The sequence below is a fragment of the Hippopotamus amphibius genome, chromosome 4 (assembly GCF_030028045.1).
Source record: "Hippopotamus amphibius kiboko isolate mHipAmp2 chromosome 4, mHipAmp2.hap2, whole genome shotgun sequence".
NCBI classification, from domain to species: domain Eukaryota; kingdom Metazoa; phylum Chordata; class Mammalia; order Artiodactyla; family Hippopotamidae; genus Hippopotamus; species Hippopotamus amphibius.
Window position 1 is genome coordinate 87172623 of NC_080189.1, and position 20786 is coordinate 87193408.

General features: G+C 42.2%; 2 protein-coding genes across 2 annotated transcripts in view; one reads left to right on the forward strand and one right to left on the reverse strand.

The window, feature by feature from the left end:
- Positions 1–20786, reverse strand: part of LHFPL3 (LHFPL tetraspan subfamily member 3) — a 535920-nt gene that overhangs the window by 697 nt on the left and 514437 nt on the right. The gene's annotated exons all lie outside the window — the stretch shown is intronic.
- LOC130851458 (histone H3.3A-like) lies at positions 4585–5613 on the forward strand. The gene has a single exon (XM_057731816.1). The coding sequence runs from the start codon at positions 4688–4690 to the stop codon at positions 5099–5101; it is 414 nt and encodes a 137-aa protein (XP_057587799.1). The 5' UTR covers positions 4585–4687; the 3' UTR covers positions 5102–5613.

Here is a 20786-nt window from a genome sequence, read left to right on the forward strand (position 1 = left end):
TCCAATCAACACTATAACAGCTACAAAAGGAATGATTATAAGGATGAATCATCCACAATCCAATCACCTTGAGACAACTGTTTTCTTCCCACGTCTCTTTCTATTCCTTATCTAAATGTGCACTTATTTGGTATAGTTGGAATCACAGTATAGATGACGTTTTTAACATTGTATTAAAAACAGTTTCCTACGTTTCCACTCTCTGCATCATCAGCATCATGACTGCATAATATTCCATTCCATTCACATTCCTCTCCAGGCCATGCTCAATATTCCATTCTCAACAATTTCACCACTGTCAGATATAAAGGTAGGTTTGTTTCTTTTGTTATTATCAATAATGAATATCTTTGCATATAAAACTCTATTTGTTCTCTTAAGTTCTTTCCTTAGGACAAATGCTCAGGGGATGGCTGCTTCTCTTTTTCGTCAGCATATTAGGGACTGTGCCTGTATTGATGGAGACCACAAATAGTATGATCAACTCCATCCTTTGGGTGATTTTCATAGACTTTGGCACTGTTAACCAGGGCTTAAGTGTAGGTTATATGTTGTGAAGATGGGTCAATGCACCTAGTTGGCCAGACTGGGGCTGAAAGAAAACAGCCTGTTGGGTTTTGCATCACAGAGCACTTAGAAACACAAATTATAATAAAACAGTTGGCCCATTATTCAGTTATAGTCCTCATTCCACATCTCAAGATAAGATTATGCTTTCTGAATAAGTGCTACTAGGGAAATCTCTGAAAGATTCTGTCATTGTTCCTAGAATTTATCCCCTTGTTGTTTTCCAACATGCTTTAAAAATTTTTAATGCACTTTATGATTTTTAACGAACTTCTCTTCTCAGTGGGAGAAGTTGCTTTAATGTGCCCAGACTACACAGGGGATAATTGAAATGTGATCATATCATAATGATGATTAGTCTGTAATGGTTCTCTGAGCTTGAATCACGCTGGCAGAGGCCCTCCAGAAGGGAATGCTTTCTTCGGATAAACATCATAAGCAAGCCATCCATGGATTTTACACAGTGCTGCAGGCACTTCTGAACCTTGAGTGGTCTCTGCCACAGTGTCATGGAGGTGCTCTTGCTTCATGGAATCTAAAGTTGGGCTTGTGGGTCCATGATTCCACTACTCCAGCATAATTCACTCACTCTGCATAACTTTCTATTTAAAATCCACAAAGCTGAATGTCTGGGTTTTCCAGTAAGATTTGTGAAAGGTGCTAGCTGGGGAGGGAGAGAGGGAGGAGCGGGTGGGGTTGTAAACAGGGGAAGGAGAATAGGGAAATGGGTGATGAAAAGTGGCCGTGTATGTGGAAGAGAAGGTAGCACCCAGAAGTGCACTTCCCAGGGCTATACCTGGGCACTTCAAGAGGCTCTACCTGTGTGATACAGGGGAAGAGGGAGATGAGAGGGAGTCCCCGTTGTCTTGAGGTTCGCAAATGAATATACCCCTGATGCCATGATAGAAAAGCCTGCTTTGGTGCTAACCATTTGTTAGCATCTCAGAGACTCCCACTTTCTCTTTCCCTAGCTCTAAGCGGCCTGATTTGGCTTTATAACATCACATTGGGCTGGGAAGAGAGCAAACGGGTGGAAGGGCTTTAGATCAGATCCCAGGGAGAAGGGAGCGTCCTACAGGGTAGGCACCTCCCTGGGAAGATCCTGAGCCTTCTTGTAGGAAGGGAACCTCTGTGGCCAGTCTCACAGGGTTTCCTGTTTATGCCCCACCGTCTGGGCCCATGGCCAAGGGGCAGACCAGGACAGGTCATTCATCATCCACCCTTCCTGGATCTGCCCTGGTCTTGGGTCACTGCTAGCCTCCGCGGAGCCAAATGCCTCACTGGATCCCTTGCTGTAATCTCAACATGGATTTCTCAGCCCTTCCTTCTTAAAGCTCTCTTCTTTGTTGACTACTGTCCACACTGGGACTATACTCTGCACCCCCGGTCCTAACCTTGGGCGGGGAGCTGAGGAGAGAATGGGAAAAGAGAGAGCGGAGCCTTTGAGCCAGGCCTGGACTAGGGGAGGCAAGAGGGGCTCCTGAGGTGTGAGACTTAAGGAGGCGCTCACTCTCAGGGTCGTGCAGATACAGGGTGAGGGCCTCCTTGAATGGTGCATGCTAGGCTCCTCGTCTGCCTCGCCCTAGTCCCGGTCCTGCTGTGAGCACAGGCTGCACTGTCAGGAGGCCTCCTGGGGAAAGTTGGCTTGGCTGGGGTTACTCAGACAGGGCTCTCCCTGTGTATTCTTTCTTCCCAGTGTGTGCCACCACCGTGCAACAGGAACCCCCGGGGCATGTGAGAATTCTGCAGCCTGTGCTAGGCTAAAAGAACCAGCACCCGTATTCCAGGGGAGATCAGAACACTCCCCACACAATACCAGGACAACACTTTGTGAAAGCAGTGCAATTAGAATGCTACTGCGATTACTTAAATGGCCTGCGCAAAGAATTTTTCACCTGAAGGCTTGGAAGGGGCTAGCCCTTCAAACAGACGTGTGAAGCCAGCAAATGGAACAGGATAAAGGGCAGGGTTTTCCTCTCCAGCTGTTGCTGTCACTCCTTCTGTCTAATAATTCTGAGACACCAGGGCCGTCTGCATGGCAGCATTAGCATGGTTACACTGTGATCTTCACTTTGTAAAACATTCTGCTTTTTTCAAAACTTTTGCTAACATTTCCCACGCACCATGGATGTTGCATAGCTCAGGGGAGGCAATTTAAAAGCTGTCACTGTCTTCCAGGTTTGTAGAGAGCAGGACTGAATAAATAAGTCATTCAATGCTGCTGTGGATCTTTGTTCAGCCGGGTTTGTCCTTGTAACATGTCATGGGCTCTGAGTCGCCCATATTCTATTTCCAAAGGGCTCTTTGCAAACCCTTTTCGAAGCTGTCATTTGAATCACTGCTCATGAGAGCAGCATTTATAACGGCCACATTGTCCAGACTATCTAAATGCTATGGTGTCATTGAATTTTCTATGTGTTTGCCAGCTTTGAAAGGTCTCCTGTGATCTGCTTCTGTGTATTGTTCCTATCTAACCTATTCAGTTAGGGCTTGGAGCTCCCACTGTTAAGATAGCTGAGGGGCAGGCACTAAGTGAGAAAAATGCTTGGTGGGGGTGGTGAGGCTTTCAGCAGAATGGCTTGCTGAATCTTTGTTGTGAAAATGAGTAAGGGCAGAATTCCAGGCCATTTTTTCTTATGGGCTATACAGGCTTTGTCATTTTTTCCCACTCTTGTTTCAAACTGTGCCCACCTCTAACAGCGCCTTCTGATACACTTCATCTCTGGGAGGTTGAATGTAGTCCCCTGGACATAACATCTCACCATCTACACCCTCAGGTGCTCTAGAGAGGATCTGCCCCACAGCAGGTGTGGTAGGGTAGAGCTGGCTACAGATTCTCTGCCTTTCCTCTCATTGAGAGATGGGGTCTGTGTTCCCCTCCCCTTCAATCTGGGCTTTGAGAGTGCTGGCGGTTTATTTTTTAATGTGGTAAAAAAAACAACAACACATAAAATACAATTTACCATCTCAACCATTTTGAAGTGTACAGTTCAGTAGTGTTCAGTATATTCACATTGTTGTGAAACAGATCTCTGTGACTTTCCATCTTGCAAATCTGAAATTTCATACCCGTTACACAACATCCCCCTTTCCCTCAGCAACCTATCGCTTATTGGTCTCTCCATATCCTCTCTTTGGGCAATCATTGGTTTGTCCCTCAAGTGGTCTAACTGTAGGGGGCTTGGATCTGTGCTGAAAATAAGTGCATGCTCACAACATACTTTTGGGCTGAAATAAGGTCTAATGCTGATTTTGGCTGCAGACTGATTAACACTAGCACTGTAGGTGATGACAAGGTCTGAACTTGTGGTTGCATGTATATGCCCACTGCCCTTCTTTACGTGCTCATTCTCTGGCCCGTGACTGCAGTGATGCAAGAAAACCGAGAGATAGGAAGCTATGCCCCAGTTACCAGCTCTTCCATATTCTCTAATGCCTTTTTACCCCAACCAGAAAGGTAATACCAGTACTTCTTTCTGGGCTTTATAATTCAGCTTGCATCCAAATTCTTAGCTGCTCACAGTCTGGACTTTTCAACAGCCCTGGCTGTGACTGTACCTGCTTGATATCATCTATAGTATCAGTGCTGGTGCTTGAGGCAGAGGCATGGGGAGTGGGGAGAAAAGGAAAGGAGGATAAAGTATTATAATCTTTGGCTCTTTTCACATAGGACCAGTGACTATGTTTACATTTTTAGGACAGAAAGCAAGACACAAATAGAAATAACTTACTCCTGAAGACTTCTACCACCGTACCTGTCACAGTTCATTTTGGTTTCTTTCTATCACATTTCAGTTTATTTGCTTCATAGCACTATTCTTGATCTGTAACTATGTCATGTATTTTCTTCTTTTCTGCTTTTCTCCCCCCTGAGAATGTGAGCTCCAGGCCATCAGCACCTCCTCTGTGTTGCTCACCTGTGTACCCTCAGCTCCGAGCCCAGAGCCTGATCTATGGCAGGTGATGGATGACTCCTTGCTGAACAAATGGAAGAATTAAGAAACAGAAGAGGTGTTTGCTGCCGCCGCAGCGCCGCTGTCGCTCTCCAACGCCAGCGCCGCCTCTAGCTCGCCGAGCTCCAGCCAAGGAGGAGGGGTGTGAGTAAGGAGGGCTCTATACCATGGCTCGCACAAAGCAGACTGCCCGCAAATGGACCGGTGGTAAAGCACCGAGGAAGCAGCTGGCTACAGAAGCCGCTCGCAAGAGTGCGCCCTCTACTGGAGGGGTGAAGAAACCCCATCGTTACAGGCCTGGTACCTTGGCATTCCGTGAAATTAGACGTTATCAGAAGTCCACTGAACTTCTTCTGATTCACAAACTTCCCTTCCAGCGTCTGGTGTGGGAAATTGCTCAAGATTTCAAAACAGATCTGCGCTTCCAGAGTGCAGCTATTGGTGCTTTGCAGGAGGCAAATGAGGCCTATCTCGTTGGCCTTTTTGAAGACACCAACCTGTGTGCTATCCATGCCAAACGTGTAACAATTATGCCAAAAGACATCCAGCTAGCATGCCGCATACGTGGAGAACATGCTTGAGAATCCACTATGATGGGAAACATTTCATTCTTTAAAAAAAAATTCTCTTCTTCCTGTTATTGGTAGTTCTGAACGTTAGATATTCTTTTTCCAATGGGGTCAAAAGGTACCTAAGTATATGACTGCAAGTGGAAAAGTAGGGGACAGAAATCAGGTATTGGCAGTTTTTCCATTTTCATTTGTGTGTGAATTTTTAATATAAATGCGGGGACATAAAGCATTAACGCAAGTCAAAATGTTTCAGTGAACAAGTCGCAGCAGTTCAACTTTATAACAATTATAAATAAAGCTGTTAAATTTTTCTGGACAATGCCAGCATTTGGATTTTAAAACAAGTAAATTTCTTATTGACTGCAACTAAATGGTGCTTGTAGCATTTTTATCATACAGTAGATTCCATCCATTCACTATGTTTTTCTGAGTTGTCCTACATGCAAGTACATGTTTTTAATGGTGTCTGTCTTCTGTGTTGTTCCTGTAAGTTTGCTATTAAAATACATTAAACTATAAAAAAAAAAGGAAAGAAACAGAAGAGCATCTCCCTCTACCCTGCCAATAATCCACTAGGTCAGTGCTTCTCAAACTTTTATATGCTTAAGAATTGCCCAGGTATCTTATTAAATATGCAGGTTTTGATTCAGCAGGTCTGGGGTGAAGCCTGGGAATTTGCATTTCTAACAATCTCCCAGGTGATGCTGCTGCTGCTGGTCTCACACTCTAAGAAGCAAGGCCCTGGACTGAGCTCGCTAAGGAGAGACTGTGTCCTATCCATCTTTGTGCTCCCGGCTCAGTGAGGTGCTTGCTATATAATAGGTGCGCAAAAGTTGTTTGTTGAATAAATGGATGAAACCAACCAGTCACAGGAATCTATGAAAAACTCAGCAAAGCAAACCTTGAGAGACTGGTGGAGGTATTCAGTGATCTGAAACCTCAGTGTGGACCTTTGGGGGCTTTCAATTCCTTACACCTGTATCAAAGAGCTGAGCAGAGGGAGTCGAGGTGGGGCAGGGGTTCTCCTATCTTGAGCATACAGATAGAGATTTTATCACTTGGTTATAACTAATTTTAAAAAAATATATAAATACATAGAGAGGTAGCTAGTAAATGAAAGATGTACCACCTGAGACAGACCTAGTACATTTTCTTTTGTCCTTTCTTACCCTAGCATCTCCTACTTTTTAGCCTTTATATTCTCTGCTTTCTTGCTCTCGTTTTTTCTTTCTCTCTGTATCTTCCTAACTTCATTTCCATCTGACATACTGATCTGAACACAGAAGAGTTGGAGGATAATTGCTAAAACTGTGCTTCTGGCTACTCATGTAGATCTTCTTTGCTGAGAAGGGGCAGAAAATGGTCTAAGGACCAGGTTCTGGTGACCTTGCCCTATTCCTGTGTGCAACGGACAATTCACCCTTGACATCAGGCACAATACTATCTCATGTGACCTTTTCTAGAAGTAAATAATTCATGAGGAGGAATTTTGATTGTTAATTCATGAACATCTCTTTTCTCTTCTTCCGTCCCTTGTCCCCATTAAGAAATACTGTAGAATCTATTAAAAGCAAGAAAACAGGCACAATTACTTGGTAGGCTTCCCCGGGTACGTTGAGAATAGAATATGGGTGCTGACTTATTAATCCTAAGAATATTCATTGTCCAGTTTTAACAGGAAGACATTCCGTACTTTACACAGGTTGAAAGTCCAAAAGACATGCCCGTCAAAGGGGGAGAGTGTAGCACCCTTGTTCTTAGTGCATTTCAATGAGAACTCATAGATCGGTTTCAAACTTACTACACCATCCCTGCTTTAGTGATTTCCATGCATGCTTCTGTGCATAGAAATTACAGTTTTTTTCATAATTGTGTTGCTTTTCCATTTCATGAACTAGCTCATGATTAACACTTCAGTCTGTGGTCATGACAATCCTTTAAAAATATAAATAAAAGCAAAACCAAATTGAGTGTTGCTATTCATGGAATTGCAAATCATGGAACTCAAATATGTGTTGGCTCCTCAAAATAAATATTCACCTCTGCCTGTGACAATGAATGTTTAGCCTCACACGTCTTCCTCTAAGCTGCATCTCCTTTCTGCTTAGAAGGATGACCAAGGATAATGTGTCATTTCCTCATTCCTTGCTTCTGTTCACACCTGTCTTGCCCCAGGTATGCTTTCCTTCTCCACAAGGTCTGTCTGGTCGGCTTTCTCTTCTCCAAATGCTATCATGAGAGTCAACTGATCTCCTTTGGTAGTATAAGTTTCCTGATTTTCTTGGAGGCACATAGTTTTTTGGTTAAATATATGTTTTTTTTGTTTTTGTTTTTGTTTTTTGGCTTTGAATCCTAATCTCACCACTTCTTGGCTGGGTAATGCTAGAAAAGCTCTCTGAGCTTCATTTGAAAGATGGGGTATCCCTTCCAAAGGCTGTCCTGATGACTGACTGAGATGATGCTTATAAGGTGTTTATGACTCAATGGGCAAACCTGGCAAATAGGAAGAACTCAATAAATGTTGCCAGGTTGTTTCTGTTTTGTTGTAAATGCAGAATAGTGTAAGTAGCATTGTGTCATTCCAGAAATACCACACACATACACTAACTGCCAGTAAATCGTGTCAGCATTTACTTTTACCTGAGATAAGATGACCCCATGGTTCAGATCGGGGACACTGGAAACAGACTGGATGTGAACTACAACTTTGCCATTTATTAGCTCTGTGACTTCTGGCACATTACCTGTCCTAGTTTCCTCCTATGAAAAACGGGAATAAGACCAGCCTTGCTCATAGAGGCACTGTGAGCTTTAAATAAGTTCACACATAGCAAGTACAATGTCAACTATCCCTGTTGTTAAAATGATTATTATCATACACTTGAAACTAACACAATATTGTAAATCAACTATAGTTCAATAAAAAAAATAAACAAAGCCAATGCTTTTAAGCTCTAAAAAATGATTATTATTGTTTGGAGTTGGATTTTTATCTTGATGTTGTAAGGACAAAGAAAAAGTAAAAATAGAGGCTTAATTCTCCCCATGGAAAACAAGGAAAGAGATTCCCCCCATCCTCCTTCCTCTTAGAGAATTTAGAAATCTTGTAAGTTCTTTCTCTATTTCTCTGAAATGTGTTTCTTTTTAGAAACTAAATAAGGCTCTTGACAGCATCATGACCCAGGAATGTCTTTCTCAAGGACCTGGGAACCATCTCTTTGAAATGGAAACATCAAGGGAGATAACATCCTTGTCTCTCAGTTCCTATGGGAGGGTAGGAGTCTAATTTCAGTGAGCACCTTGCTCCAAGCTGCAACACTACCTGTCAGAAAGAGAAGTTTACTTTTCTTTTGTGTAAAACCAATTAACACAGATGGCTACCCCCAATTTACCAGGTAAATCTGGAGTGAACTGCCTATAACAAATGGTGCTGTCAAGTCCTCTTGAGGATTAGTTATCATTTATCCTAAAAACATGTATGTAACAGGTTACATCTGCTTGGCCCTAAAAAAATGTGTAATTTCATGCTGTCTTTGCAGATTGCCTGTGGTGTGCACCACATTCTGGTCTAATGTTTATTGAATTATAAAACTCTTTTTCCTTTTCTACTACCTTTATGGAGAGATCTTCTGGGTTGGGGGAAGATTTTGTTTTTAATCCTATTACCCAGACAATGCATATTGATATATCTCTATTTGTGCATCTAAATGCTTTCTTTAACATCTGTCCTTAGCACATTTACAATAAGGAAGCAACTGTCTTTTGAAAATTTCTCAGAGTGCTAGAATCAGTTTCATTAAAAAGGGATTTACTAACAATTACCTATTAAAGCCCAAATGATGTTCCCCTTTCTTCTTTCTAACTACTCTACAAAGCTTCTATGAAGTTACAGTAAGGCACAGCTCTTTAAAATCATAAACTCATTCTCTCCTTCAGGAAGTGGTGAGGCTTTTATTTCTTAGGATGTGGACCTATGGTCTTGAGTGAGTCTTTACCAGACAGAGTTCAAGATCATGAGGCTTCACATGTGTCTATTACCACAATTTTAACAGTTCTGGTCCTAATTATCCATATGGGTGTTGGTTGTAATGAAGTAAGATATTCAGGTATGATGTATGCTTCCTCTCTAGACCAAAGGGAAGTGGACTGCAGAGTCATAAGGCAATTTATAATTAAGATCTAATCAACACACACACACTCACACACACACACACTCACACACACACACACGCCCCCTGTCAGAGGAGAAATCAAGAGCTAATGCATTTGCAACATGGATGGAATTGGAGGGCATTATGCTAAGTGAAGTAAGTCAGACAGAGAAAGACAAATACTGTATGATATCATTTATATGTGGAATCTAAAAAATACAACAAACTAGTGAATATAACAAAAAAGAAGCAGACTCACAGATATAGAGAACACTGATTACCAGTGGGGGGGGGGGGGGCAGTACAGGGAGGGGGGAGTGGGAGGCACAAACTATTGGGTGTAAGATAGGCTCAAGGATGTACTGTACAGCATGGGGGATACAGCCAATTTTTGTAATACATGTAAATGGAAAGTAACCTTTAAAAACTGTGTGTGTGTGTGTATATATATATGACAACGCATTTAGCACGTGTCATCCATCACTGACTGACTGACATCAGTTAGCCACAAATGACATAGTGGTAAGGGAGGGCCAGAGAATGGCTGAATTGCAAAATATTAGAGCTTTTTAAAAATCCAGAAGTGACTGGATTGTTTTTCAGCTTCGAACCCTTTGCTGTCAGATAAATCCATGTGCTCAGCATCGCCCAGGAGGCCTCCCGTGGCCTCACCATCCCAGCCTCTCCTTGTGGGTTCCCCACTTCACACTGTGCTCCAGCCTCCTGAATGTGACCCACAGGTCTTGGAAGGAACCCTCCAGCCCTTTGCCCCTTCTGCTGAAATTCCCTTCCTCCAGTTCTCTAAGTGCCCAAATCCTCTAATGTCTCAAATCTCATCTCAAGTTGCATCCCTGGGAGGCATTTCCTGACCACTCCCTTCTCTCTTTTGATCCCCATTTTGCACCAGTCATCCTTCCCAGCCTGCCTAGTCCTGCTAGACAGTGAGCTCTGTGAGTACCAGGGCTGCTTCTGACAGGCCTCTGTGTTTCAAGCACTCAGAGCAGGGCCCGGTGCATAGTAGAGGCTCAACAAACCTTGGATGCTTCTTAAAAGAAGGCTTAAGCATTTTTATCCCTTGTATCTCCCCAAATTTGTCTTTGCAGATTGCCTGTGATGTGCACCACGTTTTGGTCTAATGCTTATTCAATAACAAAATTCCTTTTCCTTTTCTACTACCTTTAAAATGGAGAGATCTTCTGGGTTGGCGGAAGATTTTGTTTTAAAGCATATTACTCAGATGATGTATATTGATATATCTCTGTGCATCTAAATGCTTTCTTTAACACCTGTCCTTAGCACATTTACAATAAGGAAGCAACTGTCTTTTGAAAATTTCTCAGAGTGCTAGAATCAGTTTTATTAAAAAGAGATTTACTAACAATTACCTATTAAAGAATGAAATTTTGCCATTTGCAACAACATGAATGGACCTGGAGGGTATTACGCTTAGTGAAAGGAGTTAGACAAAGACAAATACCGTACGTTATCACTTATATGTGGAATCTAAAAAAATAAAACAAACTAGTGAAATATGAAAAAGGAAGCAGCCTCAGATCTAGAGAACTGGTGGTTGCCTGTGGAGAGAGGGATGGGGGAGGAGCAAGACAGGGATGGGGAGGAAGAGGTACAAACTACTATGTGTAAAGTAAACAGGCTACAAGGATGTATCGTACAGCACAGGGAATACAGCCAATATTTCATCATAATTTTAAATGGAGTATAATCTATAAAAACTTTGAATCACTATGTTGACACCTGAAATTACTATTATAAATCAATTATACCTCAATAAAAAATAAAAAAGTAAAATGAATGTAGATCTATATTAAATGAGTGATATCCATGACATATTTTTTTAAGCTCTTTATTCCATGACATATTAAATGAAAAAAGCAGGTTATTAAATAGCATGTATAGTACGATTCCATTTGTGAAAATAAAATATGTTTACATATGGATAGGAAAAATATGGAAGGATCTATCTCATAATATGCTAGTTAGGCTCTGAATGATAGATTTAGGGTGTTTTTCACTTTCTGTATCATCTGATTTTTTATTTTTTTATTTTTTAACGGTGAGCTGAGCATGCATTACTTTTATAGTTAGAAAAAAATGTGCTGTGATCATTTTGGAAATTAAATGCCTTGAAAAGAAAAGGAAATTGAACATTCTACCATCTTCACAGTCTCCATGGATTTGTGTTTGTTTCTCCAAGAGGGTGATTAGGAGATGGTCGGAAACTCTGAACATACCAAAGGGAGAGCCATGTGTGTATTTCTAAGCATCCCTTTTGCCACCTCCACACATACTCAATACGTTTCTCAACATATCACTCAGTACATTCTTGTTGAATAATGAGCACTGAAAAGAAAATCTGTGATCAATATACAAAGTACTGCCAAAGAAGCACACTTTCATAAGGACTGGAAGAAGCCATGACACTGGAAAAGAATAACCTTCCATTTCTTTTTCTTAGATTCCTGGTAACAGGATTAACTTGTGTTTAAAGTAATTCCACGAATGATTCTAGATCCTAGAATCAAGGCAGAGCCGGATGGGAATTGTTTAAGTCACTGTAAGAGCTGCTCCCAACAGACGTTTCCCATCAACCTGTCTACACTACATCTCTCTTCTTCATTACTGTTGCCTTTGGGGGCTGTCACAGATAGGAGGGCTGAGTACTGTTCCCCCAGCACATGCCATTTCTCCTTTGTCCATTGCGAGTTCACTATAATAGAAGGTTCTTCTTTCAGAGAAAGGGAGCAGATTTCTAGTTCTTAGAAAGGCTTCTCAACCTCCAAACAGGCTGTGATGATTTTATTTGTGATGCAGGGGAATGGCTCTTGGCCAATACAAAAGAATGCCAATTCAGTGACCATTTGAAACAGACTCTTCATTTGGCAATTAGATGTCTCTGATGTGAGAGGAAAGCTGGGGTGTAAGTAGGCAGGGCACCAGATCAGCAGAAAGCCTCAAGAGATCAATCCTGATGGCTGCGATAGGTGCTACAGTAGCCATAGCAGAGACAGAAATGATCTATTTCATTCAGTGGCCACCCACTCTGGTCCATGGCAGGCATGGTGTGAGGTAAACAGGGGCATGGCTGGTGAGCTTCCTGGCGCCTTGTCCCATCTGTTCTCATTAGCCTTTGAGGCAGGGAAGCACAAGCAGTACCCCCACAGGCTTTCCTGGGGGCCACATTCAATCTCTACTGCAGGTAAACAAAGAGGCAGAGGAACAAAGAGCAAAGGTGGTCCTTACTGCCCACCTAAGCCTGGTCGCTGTTGAAGGTGGTTTTGGCAGAGCCTGGGTTCCCTGCTGGTGCTTCCCGGACGCAGGCTTGAAATCTTTTCCTTCCTGCTAGCAGAGTATCACAGCACTGGGCACTGAGGTTCGCACCAGGCAAGTGTTCAGAGCCCACTGAGGGGGAGGGGCTGTCAGTTCTAAAGGGACAAACATACTCCCAATTTAGCCACTTAGTTGCAGCCGTTCCATGTAAACATCAAGCCAGGAGCTCTGGGGCAGAGCTACTGCTCCAGGCAGCCACTGGACAGTTTTTCCTGAGCGTTACAGGGAGTTGTAATGTGGGAAAGGGAAAGGATGGGGCCCAGGTTAAGATGAACAGCTCTAATAGCATAGTGACTACTTAGAGTCTTCCTCAGAGACTCTGGTCTGCTGTGCAGGGATGGGGCACGGGAGTGCTGCCATCATTACTCTGTAAAATATTCTTCTTAGATGTTTCCTGATTCCAAGGACTGAATGAGGAGAGAAGAGAGAAGGAAAGAATACCTCTACGAAATATAATTAGAATTGCTCCTTAATAAGAAAAACTGATTGAACTTACATAATTTTGAGGTGGGTTCAATACACCAGGTAGAGTGTAGCAGCTTGAATTTTTAAATTTCTACTTTATCAAGGCAATATGTGCATATTGCTAAAAAAATCAAATCTTACAAGTGATCTTGTGATGAGTCATCTGCTTCATCCTTTCTCATACCCAGCCTTACTCCTCTAAGACAATCTCCTTTAATAGTTCAGTTATACTATAGTAGTTACTTCAGTAGTCAGAATCCGATGCTAATATTTCCCTATTTATTAATTTATCAATTTTGGATAATATCTATTCAATCTCCTCTAGAAAAGTGAGGATTTCCCTCCATTACTCCTCATCTTCTTTCTCTCCCAGTTTTGAGCTGGTTGCCTTAAATACTACGTATACTTTTATCTCTTTTTCTTGTTCTCTTTTTTTTTTAAATAGAAGTATAGCTGATTTACAATGTTGTGTTAGTTTCAGATGTATAGAAAAGTGATTTAGTTGTATATTTATATCTATAAATATATATATTCTTTTTCAGATTCTTTTCCATTATAGGTTATTACAAGGTATTGTATGTAGTTCCCTGTGCTATACAATAGGACCTTATTGTCTTATAGTAGTGTGGACATGTTAACCCCAAACTCCTAATTTATCCCTCCCCACCTTTCCTCTTTGGTAACCACAAGTTTGTTTTCTATGTCTGTGAGTCTATTTCTGTCCTGTAAATAAGTTCATTTGTATCATTTTTTAAGATTCTACATATAAGTGATATATGATATTTGTCTTTGTCTGCCTAACTTCACTTAGTATGAGAATCTCTGGGTCCATCCATGTTGCTGCAAATGGCATTATTTCATTCTTTTTTATGGCTAATATTCCATGGTATATTATATACCACCTCTTCTTTATCCATTCATCTGTCAATGGACATTTAGGCTGCTTCCATGTCTTGGCTATTGTAAATAGTGCTGCTATGAACATGGAGGTGCACATATCTTTTCAAATTAGTTTTCATCTTTTCCAGATATATGCCCAGGAGTGTGATTGCTGGATCATGTGGTAGCTCTATTTTTAGTTTTTTAAGGGACCTCTATAATGTTCTCCATAATGGCTGCACCAATTTATGTTTACCTCAACAGTGTAGGAGGGGTCCCTTTTCTCCACACCCTTTCCAGCATTATTTGTAGGTCTTGTTCCCTTTCTGACTTTAGTCAGACTCATCTCTATTTGAGGTGACTCTATCACGTGACTGTTCCTTTTCCTCCTATCTTTTTGTCTCTAATTTTCTGACAAAAGCTTGACTTTTTGAAAGTCACCATGGGGATTTTCAGCAGATTAATCAATGAAAAGAACTTAGAGAGGAACCTCCCCTCTAACTTCTACATGTCTACACGTGACTGTTCATGCCTGTTCATACACAGGCATGGATGACTGCTTTGTATCGTCATGGATCTACCTGCAAGGCTATCTCCTCGCTGGCATTATGTGGGCCTGGATGACAAGAATTGAGCATTTGACCTCTGTATCCTCATGACCTAGTAGCACGCCTGGTGCATGGTAGGCCCTCAATGTCTGTTTGCTATGGAATATATGTGCTTCTCTCTCTTTTGATATAATTAGACTGTTTACTGATTGAATGGGTGAGGTATCTTAAAAATACATTCTAATATGAAAAAGAATTCATAAATGCTGTGTCTCTACTATCATGGTCCTCTGAGCGAGCACATGTGTGAGTACATGTATCTGAGGTTCTTGGTCTCGGAAAGGGTGGTCAGAGTGGCTCTGTGCGGGGCCACTGAGCAGGGGGCTGCCTTTCTGAAGGCAACCCCAGAGGAAGTGCAGGCAGCTTCCAGCACGGCAGGCAGGGCTGCCTTCCCCAGTCAGACACCCAGATCTGCTTTTCTTTGTAACTTGTTCATGCTCTCAGGCTGTTGAGAGTTGTCACAAGCAAAACCCAACCCCAACCCAGAAAGCCCCAGTCCACTCAACCGGAACCACAGTAACCTGCTTCCAAACACATGTCCAAGATTTCAGTTCTCCTGTTCAGCTTTGTTCATACACAAGATGACATCATGGGAGAATATCCATTTTTAGGAAATATTTTTTGCAGAAGTCAATATCCATAGCAAAGGCTGCCGGCTCTCTGCCACCTTCCCTTGGGCTCTATCACTTCACTGTTCACTGGACCAGTGTGCAACTGCCCAACCCAACATCCTTCTGCCTGAGGACTTTGTTTGGACGCAAAAGCCCTCTCTGCTTATGTGTGGGGCAGACCAGAAGTGCCAGGGAATTAAGTTCCCTCCCTCGAGCAGTCCTCAGTCGATGACTGGTGAGAACTGATGTACACCTATCCCCTCCCTTGCCCCTGGACTTCCAGGCTTCTCCGGTGGGACTGAGCTCCAGTTACCCAAGAAGTGATCAGCAGCTGCCCTTCCTTTCACGTCTCCCATTCTCATGTCCCACCAGTGTTTCCTGGGATCGCTTCCCCAACAAATTACTTACACTAGATTCCTGGTTTCAGGGACTGCCTATGGGGGAACTCGAACTAAGACTGTGTTCTTATAGAATATGTTAGATAGTCACCTTCCCTTCATTCCAGCTGTTTCCTACAAAGGAATCAGTTTTGCTTTTTGCTCTGCTCTGTGGAACTGATGCTGACATGGCCCTAGTGGAAGTCGCTACCCATCTTTGTGGGGAAGTTTATGGGGAAGTGGCTGCCAGCATAACAAGCTTTGGCATGGAAAGAGAAAAAGCTGTGGATGTCTTTAAGACACAGGAAGAAAGTCACAAAGTAGATGCTCCATCCATAGTTAAACGTGAAGAGAAGCAAGCTCTTTTGTGAAGCGACATCAGGCTTCCCTTCCCTGGGCCTCTGACACCCAGGGAGGCCTGAAAGAGTTATAACGTGATTTCTGGAATGTGCTTAACTTTCAGAGAAGGAACAGCTTTGCCTCTGGGAGAATTCCATTAATATAATTATGCAATAGAAAAGCTTCCTATTGCCTAATCTTATTAGCTCTGTTTTATGGACAGTAAGTGGGTAAAAGCTGAGTTTGTGACTTGGTAATTGTGAATACATATTTTTTGAGTGCTTAGAATGTGGAATAAAGAAGAGATTTTTCTATGTGTACAGAGAGGAGGTACAGAACTCCAGAAATGACCACTTACTGAAATAGAGAATGAAATAGGGGCATGCCATATCCAAGTAGCCACCATAAAATAACACAAGGGAGGAAAAAAGAGAGGAACTAGTTACTCCAATCTTTCTCCAACCCTCCTAATAAATAAGACCTTCAATGTAACCTTGAAACCACTTGTCAGTAGCCATCCTTACTTATATCTGTACTTTTGCTTAGTTTTGCTTCATTCACTCCATAACACTAATTGAGCAAATATGATGCATCAGGCACAGATCTAGGCACTAGGGACACAGTGGTGGATAGAACAAATCCCAGCTCTCACAGACCTTACACCCAAATGTGGATGTAGACAATAAACAAATAAACATATACTATAATATATCAGGTCATTTAAAATGCTATGAAGAAAAAGAAATCAGGGTAAGAAAAGAGTTGCTATTTAGGGGCAGGTGGTCAGGGAGGGCTTCTCTGAATGAAGTGAGGGAACAAGACATCTGGGGGTCTCCACCTTCCAGGTGGAGGCATCAGCAAAGAGAAAGGCAGGAGGAAGGGCAGGGAAGCCAGGGTAGCCGGAGACATGAGATGGGTCAGCAAAGTGGATGGGCAAGTCCTGTGGGATGCTCGGACCATGGTAAGGTGTCTGATTTTATTTTTAAAGGGCTGGGAAGCCATCGGAGGGTAGGGAGGCAATGAGAATTATGTTATAAAAAGTTCAACTGTGGCTATGTGTGACAACCAGACTGTAGGGGTAAGAATGGAAGCAGGAAGGATACTTAGGAGGCAACAAAGTAGCCTGGGTGAGAAGGGATGCTGACTTGGACCAGGCTGGTAGAGGTGGAGGTGGTGAGAAGCAGATTCAAGATGCACTCTTAAGGCAGAGCCAGCGGGATTTGGTGATAGGTTGGATATGTGTGTGTGTGTGTGTGTGTGTGTGTGTGTGTGAGAGAGAGAGAGAGAGAGAGAGAGAGATGGAGGGAGGGAGAGAGGGAGGGAGGGAGGGAGAGACTGATTCATGGATGATTCCGAAGTTTTTGCCATCCATATGGGTGAGTGAGATGCTATTTACTGGGACTGGAAACACTGGGGGAGAAACAGATTATTTTGGAGAAAAATCAGAAGTTTAGTTTGTATGTGTTAAAGTTTGAGCCACCTATTAGATATTTAGGTGGAAGCATAAAGGAGGCAGTTAGACACAAGGATCTGGTCAGCAAGGGAGAGGTTAGGACTGGAGATGCATATTTAGGAAACATCAGTTGTATGGATGGTATTTAAAACCATGAGCTAGGAAGAATTCACTGAGGGGCTGTAAAAGAGAAGGGGAGAATAACAAGAACTGCGGCCCATGCCACACCCCCTCGAGACGTAGAAGAAATAGCCTGGGAGCAACAGAGAGAAGCAAGGGGCTATTACTCTCTTACATCTTTATACTAGACCGGGCAACTGGGCAGCTTCGTACGAAAAAATTAAACCGAGTGGCAAATAAAATAGAATGAAATCATTCAGTTGTGATTTTCTCTGGGATAGAGTGAAAAGGATAGCGTCTGGGTTCTTTTTCCATCAGTACATGCTGCACTTGGATGAGCTTGAAGCACTGAATTCTGTGGGTGAGGGGATATTTGTGAGGTTCTCCTTCCTGTCCACCCATCCGCCAACTCCTGTTCACCTTTCCTCCATCTCCCCTTCTTCCTCCTTTGCCTTCTACTTCTCTTCCTCCTCTTTTCCCTCCTCTCCAAAAGTCAGCAAGCTTGGGGCTGAATTTCAGGTGGTTCTAGGGCATGTGAAGCTTCCCCTGAGGCGTGGGTCACAGGCAAGTTCATTTTTCTTTAAACATCCAACTCAGACGTTTCACTAACTGGAAATTCATTAAGGTTTGCAAAATGTCAGAATGCAAATTCTCCTGAAAGGAGAGTTTATTTGTTCTTCACAGTTCAGTGTGAATTACTTTAATTAGATAATCAGCCAATTTCTCTCCTAACAGCTGGTTGAGATCAATCTGTACTATAGGAATACAGCAGAGATTCTCAAACTTTATCACAACATTAGATTGACTTTGGAAGCTCATTAAAGTGCAGAGTCCTAGATTCCATCCCCAGAAATCCCCACTTCCTGGGTCCAGATGATTCTGATGCAGGTGGCTTTTAAACCACATGGGGAAATACTGGCGTAGACAGGATTGAACAGAACTTTGGGGATCACAGTGTATTTCTGTGGAGAACATGCATGGCAAACTGCCAGAATGAAACTTTTGAACTGACCAAGAATGAAGTAGTTCTCAGGGAGTCCTTGAGGAAGGAGAGAGGAAGGGGGAAGAGATCTCAGAATGGAAGGGGACAGAAGGAAGCTAATGCCTTCTCTATGATGTTGTTAGCACCCGAATTCAGCTGCAGCTTCCAGGGTGTACTACAGAACTAAACAATTATGAAGCAGTAGGCACAGGATTAGGTATTAAGCACTTTCCAGATACTGTCTCATCTAATTCTTATCACGTGCCTCTGAAGGAGGTACTTTATAATCCCTGTCTATGGATTAAAGAGGCCGCAAAGGTTTTAAGTGGAGAGCTAGATCTGAAACCCCTGTCTAGTTGACTGCAAATCCACATGCTCACCCACTGGGTCACATTGCTGAAAGGCACGGTACAGGCTTGGAAGCTCAAAGGGTAATCTGTGATGCTCACCCAGGTGCTCCGGAGTGTCAGACTGTATTCTCCGGGATGGGCTTGCTTTGGTGCCCTCTGGTGGCCGCTAGCCTGTAGTGCTGAGAAGTGGCAGGGAGAACTGTCAGTGAACTGAATCCTGGCTTCCCAGAACGCAAGTACAGATTTCTAAAATACCGCGCCTCTCACCTGGTCAAACATGCAAGCCCTTGACTCCCTGTATCTGAGAATTTCCAGGGAACTCGCGTTAGAGCTACGTCCTTCATCTTCTGCCTCACTGACACGATACACTATTTTCCAAATTACAAGCCACAGCCTTTTAACCTGCTCACATAGCAGCACACACCTTCCCTCCAACCATTTGGGCTCAGAGGACTGGCTTCATTTTCATTAATCAGTAAGGAAAAGCACCCCGGCTTCTCTACACTACTAGGTCTGCTTCTATTTTTAACAGCCTGTCTGCCAAAGCACTAGTGGGCTAAAAATAGACTTACATATAATATAATTAATCATGTACTCAGCTGCCAGGAGGAAGCTTAGTTTAAGCTTCATCCAAGATGAAATACCTTTAAGAAACATATTATTTCATGTAACTGTATATTAATATCATTTTTAAAGGCTCCTCCAATATGAATGAACACTTTGCGACAGACCTTGTAAATGAGAGAACTTGTAGAAGGTTGTGAAAAGAGATTTCTGCAGAACTGTTTGGTCACAGTCTTGACCAAGGTTATAAAATGCGTTGAGAGCTTTTTTCCTTAACTTCAAACTCCACTGGTCTCTCTTTGATTTTTAATCTTAACTCTAGATCTCTGCTTAAACTTGATCTCAGTGAATTGGATCATCTTGTAAAACTAGGGTTGTGAGATTTAGCAAATAAAAATAAAGGATGCCTAGTTAAATTTCAGATAAACAGTGAACAGTTTTTTAGTATAAATATATCCCAAACATTGCATGATTTGCCTAGGACTTTCCTGGTTTTAGCACTCAAAGTTTGTGTCTGTTTGCCTCAGTCCCAGGCAAATGAGGACAGCTAAGTACCCTAAATACAATATAAACCATACACCCGGCTTGAGGATTTACCACCCACTGAGAAGTCCTGTGGAAGAGAAACTTTTTTTTGTAACAGCTTTGAGATATAATTCACATAAAACACCTCTTAAATGTACAATTCACTGATTTTTAGTATATTCATAGAATTGTGCAACCAGCACCACTAATTGTAGAGGATTTGCATCACCACAAAAATTCAATACCTCTCCATTGTCTCCTCCCTCTGGCCTTTGGAAACACTCATCTACCTTTTCATGGATTTACCTATTCAGGGCGTTTCCCATAAATGAAATCATGCAGTATGTGATCCTTTGTGACTGGCTTCTTTCACTTAGCATAATGTTTTCAAGGTTCATCCATGTTACAGTATGACTCAGTACTTCATTCCTTTTTATTGCCAAATAGTATTCCCTTGTATGGATATACCAAATTTTGTTTATTCATTCTTCAGCTGGAATCATAAGTGACCCAGAATTGCCAAAACAATCCTGAGGAAAAAGAACAAAGCAAGAGGCATAACCCTCCCAGACTTCAGAAAATACTGCAAAGCTACAAGTAATCAAAACAGTGGTATTGGCACAAAAACAGATATATGGATCAATGGAACAGAATAGAGAGCCCAGAAATAAATCCACATACCCAAGGTCAATTAATTTTTGACAAAGGAGGCAGAAATATATAATGGGAAAAAGATAGTCTCTTCAGCAAGTGGTGCTGGGAAAGTTGGATAGCTGCATGTAAATTAATAAAGTTAGAACACACCCTCACACCATACACAAGAACAAACTCAAAATGGCTTAAATACTTAAATATAAGGCAAAATACCATAAAACTTCTAGAAGGAAAAGTAGGCAAAACATTCTCTGACATAAATTGTACC

Coding starts and splice junctions, on each gene's coding strand:
- LOC130851458 (XM_057731816.1), top strand. CDS start 4,688: ATGGCTCGCACAAAGCAGACTGCCCGCAAATGGACCGGTGGTAAAGCA.